Genomic DNA, 17,300 nt, shown 5'->3' with positions numbered 1-17,300 from the left:
TGGAATCCTTAACTTGGCAGTCATGGGAGGAGAGGAAGGTAACTGCTCCGTTAATGTTATTCATAGAATCATAGATTATTAGGGTTGGAAGGGACCTCAGGAGATCATCTTGTCCAACCCCCTGCTCAAAGCAGGACCAATCCACAAATGGTCCCCTCAAGGACTGAACTCACAATGCTCAAACCACTGCCTTCATAGGAAACCAACTGCAGACCCCCTTTGCCAGGCTTCCTATGGAAATTAACAATCCCCAGGCACTTTTCAAAGAGAATGTGTGAAAGAGTTTGGGGCATTTTTAGACACTACTCAGGGTCCTGCATAGTCATTCATACCAATGCCAAGGAGAGGGGGGGGGAGGCAAAATGCTCCCCTTAGGATGGATATTCACTGTGTGCAGGTGGAAATGACTACACAAGTGCAAGGCCCCCAGAGTGCTAGGTGGTGAACAAGCTGAACAAAAAAGTCCCTGCCACAAAGAACATCCAATCTAGTGCCTCTGGGTTTGAGCACAAGATGCAAGGCAGCACAGGAATCTGGACGTTGAGCTCAGTTTAAAAAATAAAGTTCTGATACCCCAAGCTGTGTGTAACCTGCCAGAGAACAGATACTGCATGGGTTTATACCATCACTCCCCTTCTTCAACCCCTCTTACAGAACTGAAGTCTGAAATGTACTGTACAAACCCCTGTTCTGGCTCCATAAGCTTTGAAAGCTAATCTAACTTCATGGATTAGAAGCTCTGCAGCTGTTGTTTTTTGTGGGGCGTAGAACTGAAGCTCTTTGGGGAAGGAATGATAGTCAGCCATTTCTTTTCAGTGTGCATGTGTATGTGGAGGAGGAGGTATTAAAATGGAACCTGCATAAGGTGAAATTGTTTTTTGTAAATCTGATTTTACTACAAATGTTGTATATTTTGTAAGTGGAATTACCAGGAGAAACCTGTAGATTTTAAAAGCATGAACATGTGCTACTATGGCATAAAAGTCCACAGCCTTCTGCTCTTCATGATTCAATTCCCATGTGTACTACACAGAGCCCCACTGATTCTACAGTCTGTCTATGTTAGGCCCTTAAAAGTGACTCCAGCCCTACTTATGGTGACCAGATGTCCTGATTTTATAGGGACAGTCCTGATTTTTGGGTCTTTTATATAGGTTCCTACTACCCCAACCCCCGTCCCAATTTTTCACATTTGCTGTCTGGTTACCCTAGCCCTACCTTTTCATCAGCCTGGCTCTGCTAGTGCTGTCACAAAAGGAAGAGATTTTTGCAGGGCTCAGCATCAGCCGTGGATCAGAAGGCTCATGGGGTGGAGTCAACAGTTGGGCTCTTATCTGCCACACACAGCTGCTGCTTGATAAGGTTCAAAACCCTTGCCTAATGTAGAAATAGATCAGAGAAAAAGTGGCAGGTCAAGGTAATTCTGAAGCACAAAGTCACCTTCAGGCTATGGAAAGCTCATTCTGATGTCCCTGGCCTCAGGCTATGTGCATCTAAAACCAACACCTGTGATAGGAGGGCTAAAGAGAAGGAAAACATCTAACTGGCACAGTAAAAGCAAGGCTGTTACAGGTTTCAACAGTACTCTGTGCTCACTGTGGGAATTATAAAACCAATATTTCTATACTGCCCTAAAGGCTGCTTGTCAGTACAAGCATTGTAAGACGGATCCCAGTCTTGAAGAGTTTACAATCAAAAACAGAAAACACAGAATAGGAGCAGGGAAAAAAGGCAGTAATATCTTAAACTCTCCCCCAATTGCTGTAATATATTTTTGTCCATTGTCTCATTGTGTCCTCATTTCTATATATATGGGGGGGTTTTAGGTCTTAAGTGCTTCAAATCAGGGCCTTTCCTTTTGTGTATTGTACAATGCCTATATCTAGTTTTATAAATCCCTTAATATCAGAACATTATACTTAATACTGCTGTGAAGATTATGAAAGGATTTGTACATTACTATGGAATAACCTCTGGTTACACAAAATTATACATCTCTACCCGCATACACACCACAGGTAGTAGGTATTGCACAGAGCTGTGAGGCCACTTGAACTCCAGAGTCTCAGTTTCCCTAGCCAATCCATTAGTTGAACCTGGAAAGTAAACTGTGACATAAAAGCAGGCCTACCATATCCTACAAACAGCAATTTACATATGTAAGAGAGCTGCCACCAGCTAGTAAGACAGTGTCTATTATATATTAAGAATTCTAAGGACAACAGCGAGATATAAACGACCCATTAACCGCTTTGAGGTAGCAACAGTGGTGGATTAGCCACTGGGCCTTGCGCCCCCCACAACCAGCCGTGGGTGCAGTTGCATCATCTTTCCAAGCTCTTATCTGCAACCAGGAGGGCTGGGACCCTTGTATGCGGTGTGAAAGCCGAGGTCTAGGCAGAACAAAGGACTCCAGCAGCTGGGGCTGGAACCCAACCACCACCGGGTGGGGCGTGCAGATAACATGGTGGGAACTGGCAGCGGGGTGTGTGGGAGCATTTACACTAGAGGAGAGAGGGCCACGTGATTTCTCTAGGGCCCCATCCCAGGCCCTGGCTCTCCCCTGCCCCCAGAGCTCTCCTATAGCTTAGCGCGCCGTGCACGCCTGGCTCCCAGCCCAGCCCCAGCCGTATTAGGCCGGGGACCCCAGCACTCGCGGCTCTACTGCCACCTACCGCCCAGCACAGGCCCTGCAGCTGAGGGCCATTCCCACGTGACTCTTGCTAAGTCCCCCGAGCCTTCCTCCCGCCCCGTAGGAACCAGGTGACCTTCAACCCTTTGGCTCACTTCCGACTACGTCGCTGCCGCTGATTGGCCGACGGGAATATATAAATGGACGTCACTGCACGCGGCCTCCCTCTTTCGCTCTCTGAGCCTGGCGTGGTCTCCATACGGCGTTGTCACCGGGTGAGTCTTGCGGGGGAGCAGCGGGGCGGGAGCCGGCCTGGGGGACCGTCCGCGCGGGGGGTGGGGAGCGGGAAGCTTTGGGGCGGGTTTCGGGAGGGTCGTTTAGCGTCGGGACCGGCTCTGGGACTCCCTTCCCCTCCCCCCGCGAGCTCGCACGGGCCGCCTCGGCCAATCCAAGGCCTTCCGCGCGCCCCGCCGGCCGCGCGGTTCCCGCCAAACACTGACACCCCCCCCCCCGGGCAAGTGGCAATGTGGGGTTGGGCGTCGCTGCTGCTGTTTGAGGAAGCGGCGGCGGCATGGGGCGCAGAGCCGCTGCGTGCCCCGTGCTGTGCGCGGGTGGGGTCGGGGGGTCGAGGTGGCGGGGGGGGGGGGGAGCGGCTGGGGCTCGGGTCGTTTAGGGTTAACTCAACTGTACTGCACATAACTTAAGCAAAAGCCACACGATTCACCGATGGCAGAACGGGGAGGTTGTTTTTTTGCATCCTTTTAACTACGGGTTTTCAGTCGCACCTTGCTTAGATTGCACCCCCGCCCTAGGGATTGTCATGGACATGCAGGGTTGGAAGGGATCTCAAGAAGTCACGCCCTGTAGTGTGCCTGGACCAAGTAAATCTAGATTCCTGTTGTTCTCAACAAATTTTTTGGTGGCCCCAGAACGTGGACACCAACTCTTGCTAGTGGCTGCTCTTGACAATTTTTCTTAAAATACTTACTTGTTTCCTAAAGTTAATTATGTCTATGCAGATGTGCAGTTCATAGTAATTTATTTATGTTGGGTTATTTGCAAACCCAATAAAAATAATTTACTATTTCCTTACAGAGCCCAAACAGAATAGAAATACAAATAAAGTGCTTTGCATATTCTCATCTTTTTTGCTTCTTTTGGTTTTATGGTTGTGTTTTTAGTAGGGCTGTCAAGCAATTAAAAAAATTCATCATAATTAATTGCACTGTTAAACAATAAGAATACCATTTATTTAAGTTTCTCTGGCTGGTTCTATATCTTCAGATATATTCGTTTCAGTTGCAACACAGAATACAAAGTGTAGAGTGCTCACTTTATTTTATTTTTGATTGCATGTAATTTGCCTCTGAAAAATGAGTATTTTTCAATTCAGCTCATACAGGTACTGTAGTGCAATCTCTTTATCCTGAAAATTGAACTTACAACTGTAAAATTATGTACAAAAAGCTGCATTCAAAAATAAAACACTGTAAAAGTTGAGAGCCTGTGAGTCCACTCAGTCCTATTTTTTCAGCCAATTGCTAAGACAAATGAGTTTGTTTATATTTGGAGGAGGTAATGTTGCCTGCTTTTTAATTACAATATCACCCCGAAATTGAGAACAGGTGTTCTCATGGCATGTTTGTAGCTGGCATTGCAAGATCTTTACCTGCCAGATGAGGCATATGAATGTTTAGCATTTCATGCCTAGACTACCATTCCAGAGGACATGCTTCCACATTGATGATGCTTGTTTAAAAAAAAAAAATGCTTTAATTAAATGTGACTGAACTCCTTGGGAGAGAATTGTATGTCCTCTGCTGTGTTTTACCCATAATGTTTAAATGTTGGAGTGTTGTTCTTTTAAGACTTCCGAAAGCATGTGCCACAGTTATGTAACACACAAATCCACAGGTGTAACTTGTACTTTCACGATATATTGTACTGCAGTACTTGTATGAGGTGAATTGAAAAATCTATCATTTTTACAGTGTACGTATTTCTAAACAATATACACCTTGATTTCAGTTGAACACAATACAGTATATAAAAATGTAGAATAACATAATAAAATATTTAATACATTTAAATTGGTATTTTCTTGTTTAATGGTGCGATTAATCGACAGTCCTACTTTTTAGACTTGTTAGCTGCAAGAAAAGCTCCTGGTAACTGCATGTGAGATACGCTGATCTAGATCTCCTAATATGTTTGTACAAACTGTTCTTAAAAATCTTCAGTGACTAGGATTCCTCTATGTTCTGTTACTTCACACAATTACTTCTGAGTAAGTTTGTGGTAGAGTGAACTGATTTGTTGTTCCAGGTTCCCTGCCGTTACTTTAAAAGGGGAACTTTCACAATGTCCGGAGGTCTCGATGTCCTGCAGATGAAGGAGGAGGATGTCCTCAAATTCCTTGCTGCAGGAACCCACTTGGGAGGCACCAATCTAGACTTTCAAATGGAACAGTATATCTACAAAAGGAAAAGTGATGGTAAGTACTTTGGCAGTGCTTTAGGGCTTAAAATGGATATTTAGTAGCAGCAACTGGCAATGATGTTTAACATGGTTACATAAGAGAGACTGTACTGGGTCAGACAAGGTCCATCTAGCCCAGTATCCTGTGTTCTTACAGTGGCCAATGCCAGCTGCTTCAGGGGGAATGAACAGAACAGGTAACCAAGTGATCCATCCTGTCACCAGTTCACAGCTAAGTATTGGTCTTGAAAAATGAACTCAGCAGAGTTGGGCTCTGTATCTTCTTCTGCAACATTGAGTACCTAGAGCAGGGATGGGCAAATTACGGCCTGTGGGTCACATCTGGCCTGTGAGATCATTCAATCCATCCCTCAGCTCCTGCCGGAAAGCAGGCTCAGGTTTTGCCCCACTCCAGCTGAGGAGTGAGGTTGGAGGCTTACCCCACTCCGTGCGGCTCCTAGGAAGCAGCTAGCATGACCCCCTTCTGGCTCCTAGTATATGGAGGTGCGGCCAGGTGACTCTGTGCTGCCCTGTCCACAGATGCTGCCCACACAGCTCCCATTGGCTGCGGTTCCCAGACAATGAGAGCTGCAGGGGTGGCGCCTGCAGACATGGCAGTGTGCAGAACTACCTGGCTGCGCCTTGGAGCTGGAGGGTGGATATGCTTCCAGGAGCTGCTTGCAGTGAGTGTGTTCCAGAGCCTGCATCTCTGCGCCCCAATGCCCTGCCACAGCCCTTATCCCCTTCCCATCTTCCAAACCCCTCAATCCCAGCTCAGAGCCCCCTCTTGTACCCCAAGCTCTTCAGTCACACCCCAGAACCTGCGCCCTCAGTCGGAGCACTCATTCTCTATGCCCCAATAGCCTGCCCCATTCCTGAGCCCCCTCCTGCCCTCTGAACCCATTGGTCCCAGCCTGGAGCCCTCCTAAACCCCAAACCCCTGAGCCCGCACCCCAACCCAGGGCCCCTCCTTAACCCTGAACTCCTCATTTCTGGCCCCACCCCAGAGCTTGCACCCTCAGCCCTGACCCCCATCCCACTTGTGAACATTCATGGCACACCATTCAATTTCCATATCTGGATGTGGCCCTCGGGCCAAAAAGTTTGTCCACCCCGGGCAAGTATATTTCAATCAGTATATTTGACTGAAAGTTAACCTGCAAAGTGTATCTTAAAACTTGGGTTTGTACCTTTTCTGATTTATGATGCACATAAACTTTCCCAAATCTTTATTTCTTGCTTATGGTTTTACCTTAGAAATCTAGTCTAACCTGATAATGCTGGAAGGTCTTAAGGATGTTTAACAAAGGTGTCTTTTAGCCAAAATGCTAATTAATGCCAGAGTTAAATAGATGATATGGAGTTAGACTGTTTTTGTTAGCATGTCCCTTCTAAGGGCTTGGCTACACTGGAGAGATGCAGCGCTGGTGAGGGGGTTACAGCGCTGCAACTCAGGATGTGGCCACACTTGCAAAGCACGGCCAGTGCTGCAACTCCCTGGTTGCAGCGCTGGCTGTACACCCGGTCGTGCCTCGGGTGTAGCGATTCCAGCGCTGGTGATCCAGCGCTGGTCAGCAAGTGTGGACCCCACCAGCGCTTTTATTGGCCTCTGGGGTATAAAGAGGTATCCCAGCATACCTTTTAAGCCTCTCTGGTAATCCTTCACACTCCACTGCCCTGAGCTCAGCTGACCCCCCCTTTATATGCCCCGGGAGTTTTAAAAATCCTCTTCCTGTTTGCTCAGCCAGCTGTGGAGTGCAATCAATCAGCGACCATGCCTCCATTCCCCAAACGAGCCCCAGCATGGAACAGTTCCGAGCTGCAGGACCTCATCAGTGTTTGGGGTGAGGAAGCTGTGCAAGCATAGCTGCGCTCCAGCTGGAAAAATTATGATACCTATGGGCAGATATCAAAGTCCTTGCTGATAAGGGGCCATGAACGGGACACGTTGCAGTGCAGGGTAAAAATTAAGGAGCTGCTCAGTGCTTATTGCAAAGCCCGTGAGGGAAATCGCCGCTCAGGAACTGCCCCCACGACCTGCCGTTTTTACAAGGAGCTGGATGCCATACTTGGGTGTGACCCCACTGCCAATCCGAGGAGCAGGATGGAGAGTTCAGAGCAGGGAGAAGTGGGGGAGGGTGTAGAGGATGCCGAGAGTGAAGCTACTGGGGTGGAAGGAGACATCCCGGAGTCCCAGGAGGCATGCAGCCAGGAGCTCTTCTCAAGCCAGGAGGAGGCTAGCCAGTCGCAGCAGCGGGAAGTTGCTGGTGAAGAAGCAGAGGAGCGTGCTCGGGGTAAGCAGATTTAATGTTTTGGGAGAGGATGGTTGGGGTTATGGCTGCCTGCATGCATGCCTAAACGTGGAATAGCCCATTGATTTGCTCTATCACGTCTCTGTAATCGGCCTCGGTAATCTCTTGAAAAGTTGCAGCCAGAGCGTGGGCAATGTGCTTTCGCAAGTTTATAGGGAGAGCCACCGTGGTCCTTGTCCCGGTCAGGCTAACTCGTCCGATCCACTGTGCAGCGAGGGGTGGGGGGACCATAGCTGCACACAGGCAAGCTGCATAGGGGCCAGGGTGGAATCCACATTGCTGTAGAAGACCCTCCCTCTCTTGCCAGGTAACACACAGCAGTGATATATCTGGCAGTAGGAAACCCTGTTGATAATGTAGGGATACTACTCGGTGCAGGGCGCCAGGTTCGTGGTACCCCCCCACCGCCAGCAGGCCAGCAATTCCGCGGTCCTGCCCTTCTCCCCCCCCTCCCCCCAGCAGGTCGCCAGCTCCGCATTCCGCCCCCCCCCGCCAGCAGGTCGGCAGCTTCCTGTTCCCTACTGTCCCCTGTGCAGGCCACCAGCTCCCTCCTCTACCCAGTGCAGATAAACCCCAGTGAGCCATCAGTCAGTTCCCCTTCCCAGGTGAAGTCGGGGCAGAAACACTCACCCCATTGCTCGTCATACCTTTGCTTCCGTGGCCTCTCTGTGCTATGTTAGGTATGTGGGAATGATGCTACAAAAAGTCTAAAAACTCCTTCACTGTGTGATGATAAACAATGTAGCCTCTGTGTATTACATGTTTCTATCTGTTTTTTTAGTAACCTTGACTAATGCAGCCGGATCAACGGACTCCCGTCGGTTGCAGAACTTGAGAAAAAATCCACGAAAATCAAAAGAAGAATTGATCAAAGCAGTTATGAATCACTACACCAGAGAAAGTAGGAAGATGCAGGAATGGAGAGAGAAAATGCATGAGTGGAGGCAAACACAAAGCAGGAGAAAGGAATTGGCTACCAAAAAAACCTCAAAGCGGCTGATAAGCCTCCTGGCTTGCCAAACTGACTCTTTCGAGTCTCTCGTAGCCATGCAGGCAGATCTGTACCGTGGTAACCCACACCCCTCCCAAAGCTCTTTCTTGTTCCCCAGTATTTGCACAAAACATCTTTCTCCAGCAGCCTGTTTCTTACTACCCTCAGCTGCCCCCAACACCTGTACGATCACCTACCAGCCCTAATAACTACAATCCTTACCCTGTGCACTCCACCCCCGTTACTCTGCAGCATAGTAATCCTGAAGTGCAGCAGACATTGAACAGCAGTCCAGACAGGACATATTCAAACCTCTGAATGTACAGTCCACCACCCTACCCTCCTGCCCTTTTATGTACTGTGTATTGAATAAAGGATTTTATGGCTTTTACAATAGTTTTTTATTATTGCAGAAAGTGGTAAATACTGTACCCCAAGGTAGAAAGGAGCACAGCAAAGGCACCAAACATTACTGTTCGCTCTCAGCATCAAATTGGTCCCTTAAGGCATCCCTAATTCTTGAAGCCCTTTGCTGGGCCTCTCTAGTAGCCCTGCTCTCTGGCTGTGCAAATTCAGCCTGTAAGCGTCGAACCTCGGAGGTCCATTCCTCACTGAATCTTTCACCCTTCCCTTCACAAATATTATGGAGGGTACAGCACGCGGCTATAACAGCAGAGATGCTGCTTCCCCCAAATCTAGCGTTCCATAAAGACAACGCCAGTGGGCTTTCAAATGGCCAAAAGCACACTCCACAGTCATTCTGCACCGGCTCAGCCTGTAGTTGAACTGGTCCTTGCTCCTGTCAAGCTTCCCTGTATACGGTTTCATGAGCCAAGGCATTAAGGGTTAAGCGCGTCTCCAAGGATCACAGTGGGCATTTCGACGTCCCCTACTGTGATCTTGCGGTCTGGGGAAAAAAGTCCTGGCCATCAGCTTCCTGAACAGGGCACTGTTCCGAAAGATGCGTGCATCATGCACCTTTCCAGGCCATCCTGAGTAAATGTCAGTGAAACGCCCACGGTGATCCACAAGCGCTTGGAGAACCACAGAGAAATACCCCTTGCGATTAATGTACTCTGACGCCAGGTGGGGGGGTGACAGAATAGGAATATGCGTCCTATCTATTGCCCCTCCACAGTTAGGGAAACCCATTTGTGCAAAGCTATCCACAATGTCCTGCACGTTCCCCAGAGTCACGGTTCTTCTTAGCAGGGTGCGATTAATGGCTGTGCAAACTTGCATCAGCACCATTCCAGTGGTGGACTTTCCCACTCCAAACTGGTTCGCCACCGATCGGTAGCTGTCTGGAGTTGCCAGTTTCCAGATTGCAATAGCCACCCGCTTCTCCACTGGCAGGGCAGCTCTCAGTCTCGTGTCCCTGCACCGCAGGGTAGGGGCAAGCTCAGCACACAGTCCCATGAAAGTGGCTTTTCTCATCCGAAAGTTCTGCAGCCACTGCTCGTCATCCCAGACTTGTAGGACAATGTGATCCCACCACTCAGTGCTCGTTTCCCGAGCCCAAAGGAGCCGTTCCACAGTGCTGAGAGCGTCTGTTACTGCCACAAGCAATTGAGTGTCAGATGATTCAATATCATCGTCTGACTCCTCACTGTCGCTTTGCAGCTGAAGGAATAGCTCCACTGCCATGTGTGATGTGCTGGCAACATTCATCAGCAAGGTCCTCAGCAGCTCGGGCTCCATTTGTAACAGAAATCTCAGAAATCGCGCTGCAGACTCACAGTGCCGCCAAACTGCTCGGAATGTGTAGCAAAGCACCACAGGGCGTTGGAACAGGAAGCAGAAAGACCCGCACCCTTCCGTCCCCTTCCCACAAGCCACAGCGCCAAAATGGGACGAGGTGCTCTGTGGGATAGCTGCCCACAATGCACCACTCCCAACAGCGCTGCAAGTGCTGCAAATGTGGCCACACTGCAGCGCTGGTAGTTGTCCGTGTGGCCACACTGCAGCGCTGGCCCTACACAGCTGTACGAACACAGCTGTAACTACCAGCGCTGCAGAACTGTAAGTGTAGCCATAGTCTAAGTTATTCAGCTTTCATGTTCTAGGTAGGTATGTTGTCAAAGTTCCAGGCCTCCACCTATACCTCAAAAAGGGCAAGTAAAGACCCAGGTGTAGTTTTTTCTCTTGCAAATCACAAACCAATAGAATTTACTAAGTATCTTTTTTCCTTACTGTATTATCTCTTAACACAAGGATGTGCAGGAATGGCTTGAATAAAGCTGGTCAAAAATAGGAGGGAAAGTGTTGTACAGGATTTTTAAATTTGTAACTGGTTTTTGAAAATCAAATTTGAGTTTTTGTCAATTTTCCCCCCGGCTATAGTGTAGATCCAAAAATGCTTTCTTTGTCAATTTGTTAAATCAATGACAGAACTGAAATTCAGAACATTTCTACAGCTCTGGGTTTGAATAACACAATTGTTTTGTGCAAATGTGGTGGTCTATTGTTTTATTTTCCTCGTTGTAAGTCTTGACTGCACACTGTTAAAGCTCAGAGATTAGGCCAGTTTCTGACCAATGACCTCTTGAGTGTCGGAAGTGTGCTACAGTGAATTGCATGGCAGGATGTTCGCTAACACCAGGAGAGGTGTTCCCTCTGTGACTGGAGTTTGATAGTATTCGCTGCCACATGCCAATCTAGTTACACAAAAGTGCAGCTGCAATGACAGCTTATACTTGTTGGTTATTGTGGATGCTGATGTTAACATTAGGTATTTACATCATCAATCTGAAGAGGACTTGGGAGAAGCTTCTGTTGGCAGCCCGTGCCATCGTTGCCATTGAAAACCCAGCTGATGTGAGTGTCATCTCTTCCAGGAATACTGGACAGGTATGGACCTTATTCATGGGGCGCAAGGCCTGCTTTTGTAGAGTTGTGCTCACTGAGCATGTGTTGCATGCAGGGCTGTGAGGCTAGGTAAATGGAAGCAGGTGACCTGAAAAGAAATGCTTATTTTGGACATAGACTCTTTGCATTTGGGGTTTGGGAAAGTATCCATTTTCAGCAAATTTCATACATACACAGAAGCTTCAGATCTGTGTGTTGTGCAGACACAAGTTGAATAGTTCATAGTGTGCTGTTCTGTTCCTTTAGAGCAAGTGTCTTGGATGTGAGGGCTAGGTGATGGTAATTAAGGTAATGACAGATTAGTGACTAAATCAGTTGTGTTAGGTGGGTTCACATGCATTCTAGTTATGCACATTTCTCTTTCTTCATTTCTTGTAATCTGGAAAACCTGCTCCTGCATTATACATTCCTTTTGGAGGCCTGCTATTGCAGCTGTCACTTTTCCCAAATCCCTTGGGAATCAGTCAACATTGCACCTTAGTAGGTGGCGGTGCTGAATGAGATGGTGTCTCTGGGTATCCTGCATTGCAGTGCTTTCACGTTCCATTTTAATAATAAACTCTTTATAAGACCTACTTTCATTCTCCAAATCCAGAGATGCTGCCATAAAAGCAGTTATGATACAACAGGGAATTTACCCTTCAAATTAAGTCCAGCCTAGCCACTGTCAGCTTTTGCCTCTCTGCACTGGTAGAGATGGGCCAAAGAGTGGCTTCAAATTCATAGGGCCATGATAGGTAGGTCTTGTATAGGTCTAAGATGTAAGCAGAAGACCTTCAGGTTATGAATGGATTTTGTTGTATACTTCAACTGTTAAAACTTGGAGCTGACTCTAGTTTCTTGCCAATGACCTCCCAAGTGCCAAAAGTGCTACAGTGGAGCAGCATGGCAGGATGTTTGCTAAAACTCCGTGACTGGAGTCTGATGGCAATAACTGCCACATCCCAGCCTAACTGAGAAATCTGATGGGCTTAAAGATTTTTCAGTATATTAGATTTGGTGATATATTCTTGAGACATTGACACAGGTAAATTTAACTGTTTTTCACCTGTGATTAAAGTTTTGTTGCAGCCAGATATGGGAAGTTGAAATACTGTATAGAAATTTGGGGAGAAATATTTTGCTGCTCTTTCTTCCATTTCCTTACACTCTCACCCTGTATTTGTTACAAGAGGATCAGTGTAAATACAGAAGCTAGGTAAATAGTAAAGCGTGACATTTAAGAGTAGAGTTAAGACCTCTGAGGAGTCTCATATGGTTAGGATTAGGAAGTAGTCCCATGTTTTCCACAGTCCTGGGATAGCTGCTTATTTCACTGACAGATGGGGCTTTACTCCATTTCAGTCTTGCAGAGCTGGGAATAATTGTGAATGTGACTACAGTTCCATTCTGTTTCATGCCAGAGCTGAATTGTCAGAGGAGTTCAGTCAGACAATAGAAATTGAAATAGAAAGAGGGTCATTCAAAAATACATATCCTTTTTGATTGCAACAGTACCATGAAAGAGATTGTTGATCCAGCTGTATAATCCTGGTTTTGTTTTTACTCCCTTGATAGCGTGCTGTTCTGAAGTTTGCTGCTGCCACTGGCTCTACACCAATTGCTGGACGTTTCACCCCTGGTACCTTCACAAATCAGATTCAGGCTGCTTTCCGTGAGCCACGCCTTTTGGTGGTTACAGATCCCCGAGCTGATCATCAGCCATTGACTGAGGCATCTTACGTTAACATTCCAACCATTGCGCTGTGTAACACAGACTCCCCGCTGCGCTATGTGGATATTGCTATCCCATGCAATAATAAGGTAATTGCTCTAGTATTCAGCACTTCTCCCTTTGGCACTCACTCTAGATCCATGGTATGGAAACCTTAGTATGTACTCAAAACCCTTTCTGCAGAGAAGGGCTAGAAAGTATTGGCATATCTAATTTGGTAAGAACCAGTTAAAGTCTTTGGCATGGTGTGGGAGGGAGAGATGGTGTGAAGGAGGGATTGAACTGCACACTGTTAGAGCTTGGAGCTGAGGTCAGTTTCTGGCCAATGAACTCTCAAGTGTAGGATGTGTGCTACAGTAACCATGGCAGGATTTTTCGCTAACACCACAAGGGCCTTTGTGGTCCAATGAGTGGAGTTTGATAGTGATTCTTGCGACATTTCTTAAAAGTGAAAGATAAAAGTAAAGCACCAAGACGAGTCTTCCAACTGATGAAACGGCTCTGGAACACATTTGTGCTTCTCTGGAACTACCTCAATGGTGAGGCTTAAGGGGGCAGGAGCCTAGGATGTTGATTAGACCCTTACCTCTGAAATTTGTTCATACTCAAGTCAAAACATATTCAGAATATGCTGTAAATTTTTTGTCTATCTGGTCAATTTTTCCTAGCTGTGTCAGTTCGGTTACCCCATAAACATACTACTCATATCTGTATTTTTAAAATCCTGATGCTTATAGGGTGCCTGTGGGGTTTGACCCTCATAAGCCAAGAGGATGACACTCTCACTGAGCCATGTACAGTACACCCGGGTGTTAGTGATTGACCCATACTAATGTCTGCAATAATTAGTACAACTGTTTGTTTCTACATTCATGTGGTCTTTTCACTGTTGATCTGAAAAGTGAGCAGTGCCCAAAAGAGTTGCCTTTATCTTTCAAGGACCCTCAGGAAGGGTTTGAGGGAAAAATAAGTGTTAGTCAGTTCCAAGAGCTTGTGCTTTTAAGAGGTTTGGACTTGGTGTGTACATTTTGTGCTCTTTTATAGATTTCAGCTATGGCGTATCTTTTTTTTAAGGACTGGTTTTGAACCAAAGGTTAGACACCAGTTTGTGTTTCAGGGGGCCCATTCAGTGGGTCTGATGTGGTGGATGCTCGCCCGTGAGGTCCTGCGTATGCGTGGCACCATCTCCCGTGAACACCCATGGGAGGTCATGCCTGACCTCTACTTCTACAGAGATCCTGAGGAGGTAAAAACTTCTGGATTGGGTTGGGAGTGTGCATGTACGGGAGGGTATGGAAACAACCTTGCAGGTCACTTGAGGGAAGTTTTATCTGTAATACAATCACTAAAATAGTTAGAACATCACTTTAACCTCAGTTTTAAATGGTCTTCAAGCAGTTCAAGTTAGCTAATACAGGAATGTACTCCCTCCTTCTGAGATTCTCACAATCTTGTGTCTGACAGATTGAAAAGGAGGAGCAGGCTGCTGCTGAGAAGGCAGTTACCAAGGAGGAGTTCCAGGGTGAATGGACAGCCCCAGCACCTGAATTCACCGCTGCTGCTGCTGCTCCTGCTCCTCAGCCTGAGGTTGCAGATTGGTCTGAGGGGGTGCAGGTACCATCTGTGCCAATCCAACCATTCCCAACTGGTGAGTTTTTGAGAAGTTCTTATGTGGGGGATTTTTTTAAAGACCTGACTTGGTGATAGTCAGTGTTATGAAACTTTCATGTGCATGAGTGAATTTCCTCAGATTTGTATTAGTTTAGAGTGCAGTTCCATAGTATTTGCCAAACCTTTCCTGCAGATGTCCTCTGGTTAGCATGACTGAGTATTCAGAAGTATTTTTTATATTCATCTTGGAAACTTGTATAGAGTTCCCTGTCTTTAGAGCCTAAGGATATGTCTACACTGCACAGTTGTCACTGAAACTTTTCTTATGGGTGCGTAAAACCCGCCCCACAAGACAGAAGTTTTGCCAATGCAAGCGACAGTGTGAACGCAGCTTTGTCAGCAGGAGTGCTCTCCTGCCAACAGCTTATGCTGCTCATGGAGCTGGAAGTATTTTGTCGGCAAAAGTGCTGAGAAAATACTGCAAAGAGCATTCACACACAGACTCTTAGCGAGTGTCTGCATAGTGTAGACAAGCCCTTAACTTTCAGATCGGTGCTTCGTAGTGGTCACAAATTGTTTTCCAATGGGATACATGAACCGTCTACCACACTTTTGTTTCCATAAGTGTTCTTGCCTATTTAAATGCATGATTAGATATGCATGTGAAACTAGTTAATAGGTGCACAGGATGTGAGTACAATTGCTGTAGAAGTTCCTGATAATCACTTTATTATTTCAGAGGATTGGAGTGCCCAGCCTGCCACTGAAGACTGGTCTGCAGCTCCCACAGCACAGGCCACTGAGTGGGTTGGGACTGCCACTGAATGGTCTTAACTTCAATACAAGTACAGTGAAAGAAGTAAATAAAAGATTTTTCTTACACTTTGCATTTCTGGTCCTCCTTTCTGGTATATTTATATTTTCTGAAATCTCAATTTACTTTCCAGTTAGTTTCTTTAGACATAAGCAAACTTGACGGGGCACTTGCCAAGATTTGGGATGCCCAAGATGTAACCTATAATTTTCACTTTGTAAAGTCTTATTTGTGCTTTTCAGAAACAAATGCTTCATAGAGCTTGTTCTGGTCAGAAAAGTATTAGTGCATGGGAAATGTTGTATATAACTGGTGTTGAAATAGCTACTCTCTTGACATGTTAGAGGATGAGTCTTCTACACCTTGATCACCTGTTTTATGGTGAGACTGAAGACTTTCTGTAGTTAGTGATGGGCATTTTGGACTGTTTGTACCATAGGTTAAAACATACTGTTGGAAAGCTGCCCAGAAATTATGGAGATGTTTCAGACACTAAGTCCACTTTAAAAGGCAGCAATTGAGATCTTCCACTTGAGGAATCATCCTCTCATGAATTATTTTGTGTACATCTAGGATAACTTTCTATGAAAACTTCACTGCCTTACAGGGGAATACTTAATGCAAATTGACTATTATACAATACAAATTGAGCATTTCTATCCCATGAGCAATCTTCATCTTCAATATGGGAATATGTATATGGACTTACAGCATGAGCCACAGAACTGCTTCAGGCCTGAGCTGCCATCTGCAGAGTTTTGCCACGAGTGCCATAGGAGCCACTCAAGGGAAAGCCAGGGAGTATAAAGAAATCTTGAGGCCTGAAGCACTCCCAGATTCTTCATGGCAAGAGAAGGCAAACCGTGAGACCCCTTTTTCCCCAAAGGGGAAGAGGGACAGAAGAACTCCATACAAAGCAGTTGCCCCTAATTCACTCCTAGGGTGATATTAAGGGTCTTCAGACCTGCCAGGACAACAGCTTGGGGAAGAGTAAAGACTTGCTTCCAGGCCCCTCACATAAGATCTCCAGCAACTGTCAGTTCAAGTGTCCCTTTCTGATCTCTATAGATCACCATGAAGCAGAGACCCACAGTACAGGAAGTCTCATAACCAGTAGCTTGTTATACATAGGCAAAAAATGCAGCTGTGAAAGGAAATAGAGAAGTCAGAATACTTAGAAGGACAAAGGGAGAAGTTCAATCACGTTAGTTGGCTTTGGTTCCATTACAGGTAACTGGCTATGATAAAATACTAGCCAACAAGTAAATATATGTTTGGGCACTGATTTGATTTTCCTTTAGGCTGGTGTAAGTGACTAATGGATCTGTAAAACAAGCAATATAGAGAAGCAATTTCCTGCTAAGTTGAATACTTTCAAGAGGCAATTTACAGGGCTGGGGAGCCATGAGTTAATAGTGGAAGTAAACCAGTTTTATAGTCTCTAGATTATTTTTGAGTCAGACTAAGGAGTGAAGACAGACGTTCACTGGTTGTCCGTACTGAAAGCCTATATTCATGTTTAACCGGCCATAGCATCTAAACTCCATAGCTGATAGGATGGAGGCTGTTGAATCTCAGACAGATGGAAAACTGAAGTGATACAAAAATAAGCCAGTGTGCGTTTTATCTCCCATCATGTAGGTATGACTCGTTAATCAGAAATAACGCATGATAGCACTAAAGGGGATATATCCATGCATGTTGCACAAACTACCACCTCAGACCACTTCCTGAATGCATCCATGAATCTCATTAGTTGCATATTAAAATTATGCTGGGAGTTAGATATTTAAGGCCTGATGCTGAGGAGAGCTGAAAATTGTATCTGAACACACAAACTGGGAAGAGCTTGTGCCCCTTTGTTATACATCTACATGCCC

At 46.2% G+C, this 17,300-nt stretch overlaps 1 protein-coding gene and 2 non-coding genes across 4 annotated transcripts; all 3 read left to right on the top strand.

Moving 5' to 3' along the window:
- The first annotated feature begins 2,802 nt into the window (after positions 1-2,802).
- Positions 2,803-15,493, top strand: RPSA (ribosomal protein SA). 2 transcript variants are annotated; one of them, XM_050938066.1, is made up of 7 exons: positions 2,804-2,907; positions 4,958-5,126; positions 11,145-11,263; positions 12,839-13,084; positions 14,113-14,241; positions 14,460-14,643; positions 15,346-15,493. In XM_050938066.1, exons 1-7 carry the CDS (start codon positions 2,833-2,835, stop codon positions 15,438-15,440), a joined length of 1,017 nt encoding a protein of 338 aa, XP_050794023.1. In that variant the 5' UTR covers positions 2,804-2,832; the 3' UTR covers positions 15,441-15,493. The 2 variants fall into 2 exon arrangements, with proteins under 2 accessions (XP_050794024.1, XP_050794023.1); XM_050938067.1 differs by lacking the exons at positions 11,145-11,263; positions 12,839-13,084; positions 14,113-14,241; positions 14,460-14,643; positions 15,346-15,493 and adding exons at positions 7,108-7,404; positions 8,204-8,741 and having other exon boundaries at positions 2,803-2,907.
- On the top strand, positions 10,907-11,066 carry LOC127046062 (small nucleolar RNA SNORA62/SNORA6 family). The gene has a single exon (XR_007772924.1). It is a non-coding gene; the product is annotated as a small nucleolar RNA SNORA62/SNORA6 family (small nucleolar RNA).
- On the top strand, positions 13,277-13,436 carry LOC127046061 (small nucleolar RNA SNORA62/SNORA6 family). Its single transcript, XR_007772923.1, has one exon. It is a non-coding gene; the product is annotated as a small nucleolar RNA SNORA62/SNORA6 family (small nucleolar RNA).
- Positions 15,494-17,300: the final 1,807 nt, after the last annotated feature.

The sequence above is a fragment of the Gopherus flavomarginatus genome, chromosome 2 (assembly GCF_025201925.1).
Source record: "Gopherus flavomarginatus isolate rGopFla2 chromosome 2, rGopFla2.mat.asm, whole genome shotgun sequence".
Taxonomy (NCBI): domain Eukaryota; kingdom Metazoa; phylum Chordata; order Testudines; family Testudinidae; genus Gopherus; species Gopherus flavomarginatus.
Note: the sequence above shows the minus strand (reverse complement) of the source record. Positions and strands in the feature narration are given on the sequence as shown.

Coding starts and splice junctions, on each gene's coding strand:
- RPSA (XM_050938066.1), top strand. CDS start 2,833: ATGGACGTCACTGCACGCGGCCTCCCTCTTTCGCTCTCTGAGCCTGGC. Junction 5,127..11,144: donor CTACAAAAGGAAAAGTGATG/GTAAGTACTTTG, acceptor TGTTAACATTAG/GTATTTACATCATCAATCTG. Junction 13,085..14,112: donor CTATCCCATGCAATAATAAG/GTAATTGCTCTA, acceptor TTTGTGTTTCAG/GGGGCCCATTCAGTGGGTCT.